We start from the raw sequence: 17,402 nt of genomic DNA, 5'->3' as shown, positions 1-17,402 counted from the left end.
CCTGGGGGTGGCCAAGTTGAAGAAAATGGCCTTGGTAGAGAGGAGGTTTGGTGGGGGATTTTTTCCTCCTCCTTTTTTTGAGAGCTTCTGCTCTGATGATTAAAAACAGGTGCGTTTTTTTCTTCTCTCTGTCTGCTCCAAACATCTGCAAATTCATCTTTCCAGGATCATTATTCATTAATTAATTCCAACCATCTCGGGTATCTGAGCCTGAATGGTTCAGATGAAATTAAGACTATGGTTGGCTGCTTATAGCCTTCAACCAAAGCAAGATCTGGGCTAAGAAAATACTCAAAGCTGACATGGTCTTCAGAAAGGAAAAAAAACAACACAAAAAAAACTATTTGGGAACCCTAATTTTTCCCCACACAGGATTTGAACAGGCGCTTTTTTATTATTATTTTTATGGAGGCCACTGGTAAGATTCTTAATGGGATACAAATTCTGATCATCTTTTGACCTACAACCGAGGGTCAGACTGGCCTGTCCAGATGATACTGGCTGGAGCTGGGGCCGATACCCGTGTTTTGCGGAGCACCGTAATTGAGAGCAGAGGGTGGCTGTTTTGCTCTGAGTCTCAGTCCAGCCAGGCTTGAGTTGCAGGGGTCCCTGTACATGTAGGGTGAAGGGGCACCAGCTCCATACATTGAACCCGAGTGCCCAGGAGGACTTGCCAGGCTGTTGAAGTTTTCCAGAGATGGGACTCCAGAGAGAGACGCACCTGCAGCTGCTGGGAACACATTCTGGGGTGCAAAAGAATTGAGGTTAATGGAGTTGAAGAGCTGGAAGCCTTTGCCATGGATAGGGCTGCTGTGTAGCCCCTTGGGAGTCCAGGTGTTATAGGCGTAGGTTGGGTAAAGGTCGTCATAAGGGTTTCCGGTCAAAGCATTAAGCTGTGAGCCAAAGGCTCCTTTGCAAAGCTCTGTCTGCTGGTGGCGTTCCTTTTTCCGCCACTTGGCTCTTCGGTTCTTGAACCAAACCTGGAAAGAAAAAGAAAGAGGTAGGGAGAAAAAAAAAGTACTCGCTTATGCAAGGCTGAGGAACAATTCCCAAAATAGTTGTGTTAAACCAGGGGTGTCAAACTCAATTTCATTGAGGGCCGCATCAGCATTGTGGTTGCCCTCAGGGGGCCGGGTGGGTATGGCCAGGGTGGGCGTGGCCTACTGGGTGGGCGTGGCTGGAGTGTGTATGGCCTACTGGGTGGGCGTGGCCAGCTCTACATCGTTGGCATCAAGGGTGCCTATGGGGGGCCTGGGCAGGAGTGGGACAGATCTGGGGGTCTCTGGCAGGAGGAGGGTCTCTGGGCCAGGGCCAAGGCAGTGGGGGCCGTTCCCTCACTGTTTCCAGGATGGCTTCGCGGGCCGCATGAAACCACTTCGCGGGCCGGATCTGGCCCCCGGGCCTTGTGTTTGACATGTCTGTGTTAAACTGTTGCCACGTGACAGTGATGGTGCTCCACGTATTGTTCTGGTCCTCTTTTAAAAGAGAATAAGAACTATTCATGGAAGACTTTCAAGAGCTACTGGTCTTGGTCTTAGCTGGGAAACTGCGGAGAGCATTCTTGAAATGCCAGCTGCGGTGGTCAAAAGTGGAGGAAGGCTATCCAGCCCTTGTCCACTTGTGGGCTTCCTACCTGCGCGTGGTGGAGACTACGTGACTGTTCTCCTGTTAATTAAAGACCAGCATGCTGAGGGAACTCAGGAACCCAGTCCCTTCTGGATTGGGATCCAATTCTAAAATCACACCAAAAAGTCCTGGGTTAGTTTTAGCTTACAGGTAGTCCTCAACTTACAACAGTTCATTTAGTGACCGTTCAAAGTTACAGTGGCACTGGAAAATGTGACTTACGACCGGTTTTCACTTGTGCAACCGTTGCGACATCCCTGTGGACACGTGATCAACATTCGGATGCTTGGCAACTGGCATGTACCTATGACGGTCACACGATCCCCTTTTGCAACCTTCTGACGAGCAAAGTCAATGTGGGAAGCCAGATTCAGTTAACAGCCATGTTCCTAACTTAACCACTGCAGTAATTCACTTAACAACTGTGGCAAGAAAGGTTGTAAAATGCGGCCAAACTCACTTAACAAATGTCTCACTTAGCCACATACATTTTGGGCTCAACTGTGGTCATAACCTCAAGGACTACCTGTACTTGCTCTAAGCAGATCAGCTGTCCTCATGTAAACCCAAGAAAAGGCAGTTAACGGAGCGTTGGTCCTGCCTTCTGGCCATCTGTGCCTAGACAGGAGCCTGGAGCTGCCTTTAAAGAATGAGATCTCTCTATGGCCTGTGTTTCCTCCTCCTCCTCCTCCTCCTCCTCCTCCTCCTCCTCCTCCTCCTCTTACCTCTCTGAGAGAGCCAGAGGGGCAAAATGGGTATTTGAAAGGGCTATGAGAAGGCTTAAATCGTTACTGGCCTATCCTTGGTGATTCCAACTCCAATCAAGCCACCATAGCTTTTTTCCCCTTTGGGAGATGAACTCAAGATAGGGGGAGACCATTTCCCTCCAGCCTTTACAAAGGAGATTGTCTTACAGGCCAAGATGCAACTGACCTATGCAGATTTACATGCCGTTAGCATTTGACACTGCATTCCTTTATAAGTAATTTAAGGGGTAGTGGAAGATTGCAGGAAGAGCAGTGTTTCTCAACATTGGCAACTTGAAGATGTGTGGATTTCAGCTCCCAGAATTCCCCATGCAGCATGCTGCCCAGAGGCTTCTGAGAGTTGAAGTCCAGCTATCTTGAAGCTGCTATGTTTGCGAAAACACTGAGGTAGAGAATATGGAAATTTGAGTCGGAGGTGCCTTTTGTCTAATCCTACAGACCTTTTCTTATGTCATTAGGTAAAGGTAAAGGTTCCCCCGCACACGCGTGCTAGTCGTTTCCAACTCTAGGGGCCGGTGCTCATCTCCGTTTCAAAGCCGAAGAGCCAGCGCTTGTCCGAGGACGTCTCCGTGGTCATGTGGCCGGCATGACTAGACGCCAAAGGCGCACGGAACGCTGTTACCTCCCCACCGTGGTGGTCCCTATGTTTCTACTTGCATTTTTACGTGCTTTCGAACTGCTAGGTTGGCAGAAGCTGGGACGAGTAACAGGCGCTCACTCTGTTACGCGGCACTCGGGATTCGACCCGCCAGGCTGCCAACCTTCTGATCGACAAGCTCAGCGTCCTAACCCACTGAGCCACCGCGTGCCTTAGTACAGAACAATTTTCCATGAGCGTTGAAACTAACTAAACAGTCGGGGAGCTGTCGAATCTGAATTGAGCAAGAAAGGCTTATTTTGAATGAAACACAGTCTGGGATCTCAGCACAATTCTGGTTTCAGATGTTCCAAGCTGCTGCTCTTCCAATTCCTATACCAGGACTCTAAAGACAATAGTTCTCAGCCTTCGAACCTTTTGGCTCGGTTCATCCAATCAGACAAAACCATATGCCAAGAAGAAATTGGGCTACTACTGGAGGGTCTATGTCACAGGGGTAGGCAACCTTGGCTCTTGTATGACTCGTGGACTTCAACTCCCAGGTTGAATTCTGGGAGTTGAAGTCCACGAGTGATACAAGAGCCAAGGTTGCCTACCCCTGGTCTATGACAACTCGCCATGGCCAACTTGCCACAGGACAACTCGCTGCAGCACAAGAGTTACACCAATATCAAAGAAATGGGAGAACAGAATCATTCAAGAAAGGATGCAAGAGGAGGGATGGAATGAAATGTTAAGGATAAAAATTGAATTTTTGTAATCTATTATAAATCATTAAATTGAATTGTTAAATTGCCCTGTGGAAAGTTGTCCCATGGAGACTGTGGAAGCACCTTTCTAAATACCACGGAGAACCACCACTAATCCTTAAGGCCATGAAAAAGAAATGGTGGATGGACTCAAGTCACAGCAGCAAGGAATGCACCATTTCAGGGAGACTCGAAAGACCAAGTTAGGGACAGACTGTCATGGAGAAAATATATTTATGGAGTCGATAAGATAATGACTTGATGGCGCAAAACTGATTAATCGGGATAATTGGAGAGCCAGTCGGCACAGTGAAAAACAAGAGAATATGAATTCTAGTCCTGCTTTAGGCACAAAGTTAGCTGGGTGACGTTGAGCTAGTCCCTCTCCTTCAGCTATAGGAAGTAGGTGACAAGGACAAACCGCTTCAAAAAACGCTGCCTAGAAAACCACAGGGACTAGTGTAGACAGTCACCAGGACTCAATGCTTAGTTGCAGACACCAAAAGACAAAACAAAAAAAGAATAGAATAGAATAACAGAGTTGGAAGGGACCTTGGAGGTCTTCTAGTCCAACCCCCTGCTCAGGCAGGAAATCTTATATCATCTCAGACAAATGGTTGTCCAGTCTCTTCTTCAAAACTTCCAGTGTTGGAGCATTCACTGCTTCTGGAGGCAGGTTGTTCCACTGATTAATTGTTCTAACTGTCAGGAAATTTGTTCTTAGTTTTAGGTTGCTTCTCTCCTTGGTTAGTTTCCATCCGTTGCTTCTTGTCCTGCTTTCAGGTGCTTTGGAGAATAGGTTGACCCCCCTCTTCTGTGATGCAGCCCCTCAAATATCATGTCAGCACTAGTCCTTCTTTTCATTAAACTAGACATACCCAATTCCAGCAACCGTTCTTTATATGTCTTAGCCTCCAGTCTCCTGATCATCTTTGTTGCTCTTCTCTGCACTCTTTCTAGAGCACAGGTGTCAAACACGCCACGTCACATGATGTGTCACGACGTATTGTGACTTTTTTTGCATTGCTGGAGCTGGGGTGGGCGCAGTCTCCGCAGTCTCCCAGGGCCAGCAGTTTGACACTCCTGTTCTAGAGTCTCAACTTTTTTTTCCATTATGGTAAAAAAGGATAATAACCAGACTGTATCTAATGTGATTTCCTACAATCATTTTGTACTGGACATCACTCCTCCAAAAACCAGACCATGTTCATCTATAATGTCCTGGAGAACTAGAAAAGTCAGGATCACTTCTTGGAATGGAGCTCCCACAGCCATAATTGAAAAAAGAAATGTTGAGACATGACAAAGTTACCCCTTCTCAAAGACTGAAACATAATTTGAATGTCTTGATCCAAATTGTCCCTGCCACACAGGTCCTATAAAATATTTCTGTGAACACATTTTGAATAAGGACATGCATTCATTCTTTCACAACTAATATGGTTGTTGGCCAAGCAGGGACAAAAATAGCCAGAGAAATTATTTAAGTCTGGGAAACGAGCCCTTTTTCAGTCAATAGGAGTGCTGATTTACCACCAGCCTACCAGGTAAGTTAGGAGCCAAGGGTGCAGCGGCACAAAGAAACAACAATTAATGACTTAATAGCTGGTCATCAACACCGTAATTAACAACTAAAAGCCCACACCACCAGGCACCATATAAATACAACATGTAGAACAGCCTAGTGCTCACATTCTAGAGAGAGAAGTACCCTGAGGATGGGCTCCAACAAGAATCTGAAGGGTTGGAAGAATAAATCTGACTCAGATTGGACCCTGCAACACTATCCTGGGACACATATATTTACTTATATTTGCAAAATGCATCTATGAATGCTTTCAGTTTATACCATTCTCCATGCTTTCCTAGAGGAATGCGTGAACAATCACAGGATTCTGTGTTTTAACAGAAAAGAAACTCAAAGTGTTGCCGCAACATTACTTAAGTCAGCCTGCAAACCTCAAATCAGACATCTCATCCCATCACTTTGCTACCATTTACACAAGTTTTCGTTCCCCTCTTTCCCTTGCTGCTGTCTTCCAGATGCACTGTCACTAAATGCCCCCCTCCCCTAATTTCCAACCAGAATGTAGACTTAACACAACTGTGATTGGAATGTGTAACAGACCCTGGAAAAGCAGAGGAAGAAAAAAGTGCAGTGCAAAAGAGGTGTCTCAGAGCAGGAGTGTGCGAAAGTTTCAAACTTACTAGGTAGACCAGACCAAGAAATCAACTCCACAGAACATCCCAAAGGTGTTGTTTTTTTTTCAAGAGGCCACTGGACTTTCTTGTTTTTCTTTGAAGACGCTTCTCATCCAAGAAGCGTCTTCAGCTCTGACTGGATGGTGGGGAATGGAAGGATTCAGGGCTTTTTTTGTGGGGGGAAAAAAAGGTGCCGGAACTCACACACATCATACAACCCGCTTTGCCTAGCCTACAAGGTTTACCTTTGTAGTTGGGAAAAAAACCTCTTCAATTTTGTTAGATGTTTTTGTGCCAGCCATGGCAGTTCCCCAAATAGGTCATCAGATGGGAGCAAAGAGGCTTCTTTACTCCCACTGGTATGTCAGGGGTCTCCGGCCCCTTGCAGCCCCATTGGCGAGAGAGTTTTATGGTTAGGGAGGGGCTGAGACCCCCCATAAATACCTCTGCTCAGGGGCTGCTCTTTGTTCGTTCTTGTTCTTGCTTTTCTCTCTCTTTCATGAAGGCATGGATGCCTCCATGCCATATAGCTCTTTCTATCTAATCTAATGATGAATAAAGCTTCATAATGATTGCATCTCTGCATTCTGCTGCCTTTTACTTGGAAGCACCTTAACGATCCATCGACCTTGTGAGGCCATCTCACAAATTTTTAGTGTATCTAAAAGACTAGGATTTTGTTCAAGGTAAGTTAATACTAGTATTAATGTTACCATGCACTGTGTGGCTTTAAATTACAAGAAGGCATTTTATCAATCTTTTGGGACATTTACCACTGGTTTAATGAGTGGAAATGTCAGCTTTCTGTGTGGAATGAAATTGGCCCAATAAAACAAAATTTGGTTGCTTGTAAAAGATTGAATTATTGTTAAGAAGTTGTCAAACAAGGTGGAAAAATTTACATTTGGAGTTTAATATGGATATTGACTTGAAACAAATTAAAGTTGAAATTTTGTCAGTGAACAGATTACTTTTAATTTACCTTTAAGTTAAACCCAATTTAATAAATAGATCTGATTAAACCTGTAAAGGTCTACCTTTACATCTGACCAATACATAATATATATTATTATTAATAATAATAATACCTCCAAATCACAAGACATTGGCTTTATTCTTATTCTTCCCCTCCGCAGTTTGAATATAAAGTACAAAAGACTAAAAAGAGATTTTCGTAGGCATCCCAGCCTTTGAACTACCCAAGGAGCCGAAACAGCAAAGTTTCGCTGTCGGGCGAGCTTCCACGCCAGCCGCCTTTCTTTCCTCTCGCTTCGCCTCTTTTTAACCTCACACCCCGCCTTCTGTGAGGGAAGGCAAAAGGCTCGTGAAAGAGGGCCTCCATGTTTATGGGTCTCCCACCGCCACCATCGGCTTCCACACCACGTGGTCCGACCCAGCCGATCAAGCCACGCTCTGGCTGTGGTGCTCCAGTGCCTCATGGCTCCTCCTGGAGGAGGCAAACAGCGCCGGAGGGGACCCCGCTTGCACCATACCGCCAGCGGGGCATTTTCAAAAACAAATGAGGCTAGGAAGGGCAACCATAGGAAAAGAACACAACTCTGGAAAATCCATTGAAAAAAGGTGCCAGAACTCTGTTCCGGTGCGTTCTATGACAAAAAAAGCCCTGGAAGGATTTATACTCCTTGCAGACAGCTGTTCCACTTGCATTCTTTTAGAGAGTCTTTGAGGCCACTTGGAGGTTTACCTGTGTCCTCAGGGTCACCTGAGGGGTGCAAATGGGTGTGGAGCCACCTTGGGACCGCTGAAAGGACTGTGTTGTAGACCTGCGATAGATGATGTCAGATCCCTCCCCCTCTGTTGAGAAAGGGCTGTTCAATTTTAACCTAGATGGCCTCTTTGACCCCTCTTTCAAACCAGCAGTCCTCTCTGTCAAAACATGGACTTTGCTGTCTTCGAAAGAGCGGCCTTTCTCTTTTAAATGCAGATGGACTAGATGAAATCTAGTCCTCGTGGGTTTGATCTCCTATGTTGTGCCAGACGTTTATGAAGTGCTTGTTTCATTTCCGCAATGTCCACATCTGCACAACCACTGCATGGCACATCATTAACATTTAGTGTGGCTGAGCTAATTTGAGGAGCCGTATCCTCAAATCTGCAGTGGCTCAGTGGGTTAGGATGCTGAGCTTGTCGATCAGAAGATCAGCACTTTGGCGGGTCGAATCCCGAGTGCCTCGTAGCAGAGTGAGCACCTGTTACTCATCCCAGCTTCTGCCAACCTAGCAGTTCGAAAGCACCTAAAAATGCAAGTAGAAAAATAGGGACCACTACGGTGGGAAGGTAACAGCGTTCCGTGCACCTTTGGTGTCTAGTCATGCCGGCCACATGACCACGGAGACATCCTCGGACAAGCGCTGGCTCTTCGGCTTTGAAACGGAGAAGAGCACCGGCCCCTAGAGTTGGAAACGACTAGCACGCGTGTGCGGGGGAACCTTTACCTTTATCTTTACCTATCCTTTGTTCACCCCATCACCTCTTCCTACTACAGGGATCCTCACCCTTATCCTCGGCTCTGTCAGATTGGTCCAGCCTGCTATCTCTTCCCTTGTGCTCATGTCTGGGTAGCGGTTTCTCTGGAAAGTCGCCTCCAACTCCTGCAGCTGCTGGCTGGTGAAATGGGTCCTCTGCCTACGAGGCTTCTTTTGGCCCATGCTTGCTTCCTCTTCACCACTGGAATCGGAAGATTTACCTCGAGAGGTCTCACCATTTTCTCCTGAAGAGAAAGAGAAAAGAAGAATACCTTGACACAGGCCCTGGACATCAGAACTGCCTGATCTTTCACCCTCTGGAGTCAAAGTCAAAATATTTATTTTGGCCATGAACCATTTTGAACCACAATGCAGAGTGAGAAAAATGAAATAAAATAAAATAGGGTTTAGAAAAAACAGAAAGATGTAAATATCAACATACGTACAGTGGTGGGATTCAAAATACCTGAACAACCAGTTCTCTTATTGGATGCGAGCCTGGGCCTCTGAGGCTTAGAACGGACTTCTGGAAGTGACATCCACGCACTTCCAGCGGGCCGTTCTAGGCTGGGGAGGCCTCCTCCAGGCCTCTGAGGCCTAGAATGGACTCCCAGAAGCTGTGTGCATTCAGCCGGTTCTCCGAACTCAGCAAAATTTAGCTATCGGTTCTACCGAATTGGTGCGAACCGGCTGAATGCCACCACTGCATATGTAGCCAAATCAAGCTGGTCCTAGCAAAGTTCTGACAGATCTTGTCAGCTATTAGAGAAAATTGGAGTTGTCTTCAAAGTTCTAGGTTCAAATCGTATCCCATGAAGCAACCTATGATGACCGAATCCTACCAGGAGCAAATTTGGATATTCCTCCAGGTTCTAGAAAAGACAGCTGCTAGCAAGAACAAATGTTTATCATCATTCTGTCCTTCCCTAGAAAAATATTGTGTGAATACTTAGCCATTGCAGGAAGTGCTAGAAAAAAAACTGTCCCCCTTTAAAGCCCCAGGATTTTTAAATAAGTTTAAGAAGTGATAGGATATCTATTCCAAGTAAGGATGATAGCTACAGATAGTCTGATCAAAGCTCTACCCCTGCTGGAAAGTAAGCCGGAGGAGGTCTCAAGCAGGAAATTAGTCTAGAATCGTTATGTAAACAAAGAGGGCAAAGTCTGACTCTTCCCCACCCCCCCACCCCTGTGTGCCTTTGAGCCTTATCTGGTCTTTCCCAGGTGAAAGCCACCAGTCTGGGGAGATTCCTGTGGAAGAGGCATAAATCAGTGAAGTAGTTTGTTTGAATTCTACAAAGGTGGGTCTGGTTGTTCCCACCTGACAGCCCCTTTCTCAAGCACCTTGCAAACGTAGGTGGGACCAAGATCAATATAGGAGAGTCAAAAACTAAACTATGTGAAGATAATTAATGGAATTAATTTATATAACCAAGAGCATTAATCTAATTCATATTATTTAGTCACCTTATAAGGCAGCAGTTGCCAACCTTTCCCGCTCTGCGGGCTGGCCGTGGACCGGTGGTGGGCTGTGGGCAGGGGGAGGAAGAGGATGGTTTCACATGTGCAACCTAATCCCGCGTGTGCGCAAATGGATCGTCCCACGCTTGCCCACCACTTGTGCCCCCCCCCGGTTCCTAATGGCATGTGGACTGGACCCCTGTTGTAAGGGAGATGGGTGGCACGGAAGTGTAATAAATAAACAGAAACAGAAAGAGAAACAGCAGCGGTTACTTCCTCTTTTCCCACGGAAACAGCGACTGAATAATTAAGCACTACTTCATATTCAAACTACACAGTCCTTGAAAAATGGGCTGAGACTCGCATGAAAGGTTACTTGTGTTTATCGCAAACTAGCCTTTCTACACGACTGCCTATGTAACAATCTACCTCCGAGGTCGCTCTGGAAGAAACCGCTTCTGGATTCCATGGAGTGCCGACTTTCCATTTGTCGATTCCAACACCGTACTACACGTGCATTGATTAACGACCATCATAGAAAGATCCACACTATGACAATGGCAGCCCGTGAATACCAGGAACGTTGCCAACAAATCCTTGCACGCTTGCCATATTAGCGAAGCTACAGAAAAGACCAAGCAACTCAGGACTGAGGTCCTGCATCGCAAAATGCAGCACCTGCGCGCAATAAGCAACCCTGGTTCTAACAATGGTTTGGTATAAACGCGATCTCCCCACCCCGGCGTTTCCATCCTGACGACGTTGGCAGCTAGCCAATGAAAGCTTGATCTTTTAGCAATAAAAACTGTTTTAGTTTTTCTTATTTCATCCCAGTGTTTGCTTAGTTTGTTAATTTTAATATGCCTGGGATTCGCATTTTTAATCTTATCAAGGAATGTGTGTGTGTGTGTGTGTTTGTGTGTGTGTGTGTGTGTGTACATAGCACATCTATATGTGCATATGCATATACACACACACATATATACATACATACGTGCACATACATACATTTTCTTTTGGGAGCGGGCATCAGAATTTCATTTTTTAATATGTGCCAGTGTGTTCACAGAAAAAAGTGACAATAAAGGTTATCTTATCTTATTTGATGTATGGTCTTGTATTCTATCAGTAAATATTTGTTCTGTTGATTCAGGATGTGACACCATTCATGGTTCAAGCCAGACATGTTTATTTATTTATTTATTTTATTTTAATTCCATTTATATCCCGCCCTTCTCCGAAGCTGACCCACTATCACCTTAGGTTACCCTACCAATTGTCTAACCCAGGTTAGATCAATAGAGACAATTATTTTTGTTCCACAATAGCAACAGGAGTTAAATAACATCTGTGCACTGAGAAGCAGACCTCCGATTCGCCTGAGAATCTGAGATGAGATGCAGAACAACACAGGGTTGCGATAGGAAATTTGGGCACAACATTTTAGGGCTGAAACACAATAACAACACGCTCAACGACAAGGAAAGTGGTGAAAATGGCATCTCCACCTCCCCCAGTTCTTTTGAATTTACATTCAGGTAGTCCTTGACTTACAACCATTCGTTTAGTGACTGTTGGAACTTACAACAGCACTGGAAAAAGTGACTTTTCTCACACTTATGACTGTTGCAGCACCCCATGATCAAAATCTGGATGCTTGGCAACTGTCCTGTACTCATGACGGTTGCAGTGTCCCAGGATCACGCAATTCCCCCCTTCTGCGACCGTCTGAGAAGCAAAGTCAATGGAGAAGCCAGATTCATTTAACAACCGTGCTATTAACTTGACAATTGCAGGGGTTCCCTTAACAACTGTGGCAAGCAAGGTCATAAAATGGGGCAAAACTCAAATACTGTCTTGCTTAGTAGCAGAAAGTTTGGACTCAGTTGTGGTCGTAAATCGAGAACTACCTATACAGGGAGGTTTTCTGCTAGCAACGTGGTCTTCTGTTGGAGTAATCGGGTCAGGGGAAGCCACAATCCCTATCAGAGTAGCTGGGACTTGCAGGGGCACCAAAAGGTCAAGAGGGCGGCCTCAATTGCAGGCGCCCAGCCACCCTCTTAACCTTGTTGTCCTCCACGTACACCCATGTCCGCAGCATGTCCACAGTCAGCTTTATTCTGCTTGAGAAACACATGTATTATAAGCAGGCAAAGTGCTAGCAAAAGGCTGTCCTGGTGAGGGATGATGAGAATTGACACCTCAAAGTTGGTGTTAGTTCATGTCTAACAAGACTTTTGAGCCTAGTGTTGTGATTCAGGGTCAGCCTGTGGGTTCGGCAGTTTGGTCGGACGACTCAGAGGAGGAGGGGGGTGTTGAAGACCTTGCTGATGATAGCCCTCAGGCAGGCCCCTCCCACTTGGTCACCATGGAGACCCAGCTGTGTGAGCCTGACAGTGTGGATGAAGATGACCCACAGCTGGCCCTGTTCAAGGACGCCCGACGCAGGAGGCAGTCAAGTAGGAGCAAACAGAGGAAGGCTGTGGGGCTTCTCGGAAGGAGGCAAAGAGAGGCCATGCCCTGAACTCTTTATAAAGGGAATGTTTGGGGAGGGCTGGTTTGCTGAAAGCAACCACTCAGATAGTGTTTCAAAGCTCCTGTATCTTGGTTCGTGTCTTGTTTGTTTTTGTAATAAATTTGGCAGACGTCATTCCAGCCTCTTGCCGTTTGTAAAGGGGTTGCCTTTTCTGCAAGGCCGGTAGCAGGCTGGTACAGAACACCTTGCTTCTGAAACTTTGGATTGTGCCGCTCTGTCTGTAACAGCAATACACTAATTAAATGCATAGCAATAAAACTCTTTGTAAGAGTTATGATGAAAGCTGAACTTGCATAAAATGCCTGCAAAACCTGAAAATGCCCAGGAAGCATCCATCTCTGTTCTTCTGAGAAACATAATGGTTTTGCTTCCAACTAGGAAAACGCAACGTCCTTACAAATAAAGGGCAGATGATTGTTCCAAATAAATAATAAAATCCAACCTGTTTAAATCCCTAAGCTGCCACCTTGTGCAATGAAAGGAGCTCTTCTGCATTGTCCTAGTGCAACTACAGTCCCACAACACCAGAAACAAAATCTGTCAAGCCCAATTTATTCCAGACTAGGGTGTGCGGTGACTCCAAGTGTACACTACTTGCTTTCCTCCTATGAGACCCCGGGGCTTAGGAGCATAATAGGGTATAAGAATAATTAGGAGCTTAAATAAGGTAGTCTTCAACTTGCAACAGTTCGTTTAGTGACCATTCAAAGTTACCACGGCACTGACCTATGACCGTTTTTCAAAGTTATGACCGTTGCAGCATCTTTGTGGTCACGCGATCAAAATTCGCCTGCCGGGCAACTGGTTCATATTTATGACGGTCACAGTGTCCCAGGGTCATGTGATCACTCTCTGCGACCTTCTGAGAAGCAAAGTCAATGGGGAAGCCATATTCCCTTAACAACCATGTTACTTACTGAACATCTGCGGTGATTCACTTAACAACTGTGGCAAAAAAGGTCGCAAAATGGGACAAAACTCACTTAACAAGTTTCTCACTTAGCAACATAAATTCTGGGCTCAGCTGTGATTGTAAGTTGAGGAGTTCTTGTACTGCTTTCTTAGTCTGGATTGAACCTGATTACTTACGTTGATCTGTATCTGAGGTTACAGAGCAAAGCAGAGTTTTTTAGAGTTGGGCCCAGATGTCTCAAGAGGAGGAAGCTGGGTTGGATTTGCACATGACGTCAACAATAAAAAGAGTATAGCTTTTTATTCTTGCTGTTGCCTCCAACATTGCTGGGTGGACTTTGCCTTCCCAGAACCTGTTGACAGCCCTGAAGCCCAGTTGGAAAACTCTTCTGAAAATTGTTCAGCAGCTTGAGTAGAGCAGCTGTTTCTTGAGCAGAATGCGAAGGCAGATGTCCTTCCCAGTCCAGCCCCAGAGCAGGAATTCTCAGAGCATAACAGACTATTTGTTGTCCATTTTTTTCTTGGAAACCTCCAGTAATGGAGCAGCCACACCTCCAGGAAGCATGCTGTTCTAATGTGGATTGTTCTTACAGTCAGGAAATTCCTCTTTTGGGGATCTTGTTCGGTAAAGCTTCCACCTACTGGTTCTTGACCTATCCTTGGGAGCTGGGAGAACAAATCTACCCTCTTTTGCCCTGCGGCAGTCCTTCAAGTACTGGAAGACTCCTACCCTTCCCCTACCCACCCAGCTTTCTCTTCTATAGGCTAAACATAACTACTTTCTTTAACTATTCATATAATTTAGCCTTCAGGTCTCCCTGTTCTGTATTCTTTTCAGTTCCTTGGTATCATTTTTTGGAGTCCAGAATTGGACATGGTAGTCAAGGTACGGTCTAATCCAGGGGTCTCCAAAGTTGGCAACTTTAAGACTTGTGGACTTCAACTCCCAAAATTCCCCAGCCAGCATGAGACCCCCTGGTCTAATCAATATAACAAACAGCAGAACAGTTAACTTTCCTTGATCTTCAGGGGCAGAGAAAGGTATACTTTATTGCCCACAGTCGTCATATTTAGAAGCGTTTGCATGAAGAATCATTTCCGTGTCCTGAAGCATGAGAATTTCATGGGTCGATCACACACATTTCAGTTCAGCTTCCTCACACCTGGGCACCCTTCAGAGATCTCCTGGTTACGGATTCAGAGGCTCACAGTTCCAACATACCTGGAGGACGCCAGGTTGCAGAAAGTGGGACAATGAAGGACCTCTTTCTTTTTTTAAATTTCCATTCAATTGTGTCTGATTCTTGGAGATTGCCTAGGCCAGGGGTAGGCAGCCTTGGCTCTTTTATGACTCGTGGACTTCAACTCCCAGAATTCCTGATCCAGCATGGGGGAACTATGGCCCCTTCATGACTCATGGACTTCAACTCCCAGAATCCCTGATCCAGCATGGGGGAACTATGGCCCCCTCATGACTCGTGGACTTCAACTCCCAGAATCCCTGAGCCAGCATGAGGGAACTATGGCCCCCTCATGACTCGTGGACTTCAACTCCCAGAATTCCTGAGCCAGCATGGGGGAACTATGGCCCCCTCATGACTCGTGGACTTCAACTCCCAGAATTCCTGATCCAGCATGGGGGAACTATGGCCCCCTCATGACTCGTGGACTTCAACTCCCAGAATTCCTGAGCCAGCATGAGGGAACTATGGCCCCCTCATGACTCGTGGACTTCAACTCCCAGAATTCCTGATCCAGCATGGGGGAACTATGGCCCCCTCATGACTCGTGGACTTCAACTCCCAGAATTCCTGAGCCAGCATGAGGGAACTATGGCCCCCTCATGACTCGTGGACTTCAACTCCCAGAATTCCTGAGCCAGCATGAGGGAACTATGGCCCCCTCATGACTCGTGGACTTCAACTCCCAGAATTCCTGATCCAGCATGGGGGAACTATGGCCCCCTCATGACTCGTGGACTTCAACTCCCAGAATTCCTGATCCAGCATGGGGGAACTATGGCCCCCTCATGACTCGTGGACTTCAACTCCCAGAATTCCTGAGCCAGCATGAGGGAACTATGGCCCCCTCATGACTCGTGGACGTCAACTCCCATGACTATGGAGAGACCAGCTCCTCTTCCTTCCCCTTTTCCCTACCTCTTTTCATCCCAGCCAGACATTGCACTGATGATATTACCTAGTTTGGTAATGAAACGTCTTCAAGAAAACCACCAAGCTCACAGAACACCAGGGACCCCTCACTTCAACTCTGAGTTGCAAATGTTCTCTTCTGTCAGATTTTAATTTTACTTTTCAACAATTTTCTCATTTTCTTCCTCCCTCCCTTTTGGAGTCAGCTTTCTGGGATGTAAATTTGAACTACCTTCTTGGTTGTTGGAATTGTTTTGTAAGATGCTCTGTGAACTGTTTCAGCTGAACTATCAGCAAAGCTTCTTTAAACACACGTATCAAGGAGAATCAACATGCTGGCAACTGGAATTGCATTTTTTAAAGTTCTTTTCATCAGTAGAGAGCATGGCAGAAATATAGGGATATCACCCAAGAGACCAAGTCAGAATTGTTGGTTGTTCTATATTTTTTTAAACAAACAACAAAATAACAAAACATAGCAAAATAAACTTATTATGCATGGAATGTAAATATAATACATTTTTCCCATTCCTCCAAATGGCATAACATACAGTATACACTGGTATTACTTGTCTTCTGCTGGATCCTTAATACTATCAAAACGGGGCTCAAGAACAGCAGGCAGTTTTGGGCCGAGCATTTTTCCTCCCTGAAATAAACAACCTCCTAGAAATTTTGCAGACACTAAGGAAGCTAGTCAGCTCAGCACTAAAGATCCCCAGGTATTATGAGATTGGATAAAACAGCTCAAATCTTGCAATTAATATGTGTGCGTTCATCCCTTTAGTATTGAAGAGGAACTCTACAATGGTCCGTCATATACTCTGAATCTATTATGAACTTGCCTTCCTTTTTTTCCATAAAAACACAGCCTGATTCCGATTCTGCAAAACTACAAATATTAGAACCTCATCTTACACTTTGAGCCTCTGCTGGGTGAAGGGAAGCATTTCTCCTTTGATCTGCATTCGACAACATTAATTTTGTGGTTGCAGAAAGATGGGATCTGCATTCGACAACATTAATTTTGTGGTTGCAGAAAGATGGGATCAAGGAACGATGGGATCCAGGAACGGGCGAAACCTGTTTGGCCCAAGGCAACACTGGGACAGCGTAATGCATTGGACTGACACCATGGAAGACGGGATCCTTTTCAAGCAAGTGTTGGAACTCTTTCGTCAGATTTGACCTACCACGATTAAACGATACAGTTTATCTATCTGAAGGGAGGTTGCACATCCTCAAAAATAGTCCCTCCCCGTGTCAATTATTTGCAAATCCTCAAAGAAACCTGAATTTTCCAAAATTCCCAGCCTTACCGCTACTTTCCATGCTGCCTGTTCCCGAGAGAGTTTTTGGTTGCATCCCCATTGCGTTTCCATCTGAAGCTTCCAACAATGCTGACATAATTCCTGAAGATGTAAAAACGAAGCCCTGGTTCCAGTTTGGAGTAGAGGAGCAGAAGAAGGTTGTTGCGTGTGCCACACGTTGCGAAGGACCTTCCCGGTAGAAAGTCCTGCGGTGGACCGATGGAAAAGGCTCAAGAGGGGACCCCAAAATATATATATATATGGCGGTAATCTTGAGCAACTAGCTTTACAAAAGAAGAAAAGATCCAGCTAAAGAATACTTTCTCAGGACGTGTTTGGACAGGCTCTTTTTCAGTTCTGAAATCCTCAGCAAGGAGGTCCTCTTCACGCAACCATTTTTTCAAGAGCTCAGCTTTCCTCCACCAGGTCTACATCAAGATCTGGCTGCAGCGGATCCCTCCACCAAAGAGGCTGGCAACTTCCTAAGGGCCTCTTTGCCTCTTGAAGTAGGACTTCTCTTTGCCTTTTCCCTCTCCCATCTCCTTCTCTCACATGTTTATTTCCCTTTCCCAGGGCCGATGTGTGTTTTTTGGTTTGGCAGG

General features: G+C 45.7%; 1 protein-coding gene across 1 annotated transcript; it reads right to left on the bottom strand.

Annotated features, from left to right (window-relative positions):
- Window positions 1-368: 368 nt before the first annotated feature.
- Window positions 369-17,365, bottom strand: LOC308671632 (pituitary homeobox 3-like). The gene is made up of 3 exons (XM_081333983.1): window positions 16,810-17,365; window positions 8,459-8,673; window positions 369-980 (listed from the first exon to the last, which is right to left on the bottom strand). The coding sequence occupies exons 1-3, from the start codon at window positions 16,895-16,897 to the stop codon at window positions 474-476; spliced, it is 810 nt and encodes a 269-aa protein (XP_081190109.1). The 5' UTR covers window positions 16,898-17,365; the 3' UTR covers window positions 369-473.
- Between the last annotated feature and the right edge of the window lie 37 nt (window positions 17,366-17,402).

This window comes from Vipera berus (assembly GCF_964194415.1).
Source record: "Vipera berus genome assembly, chromosome: 8".
NCBI classification, from domain to species: Eukaryota; Metazoa; Chordata; class Lepidosauria; order Squamata; family Viperidae; genus Vipera; species Vipera berus.
The sequence above is the reverse complement of the archived record's forward strand: the minus strand, read 5'-3'. Positions and strand labels throughout refer to the sequence as shown.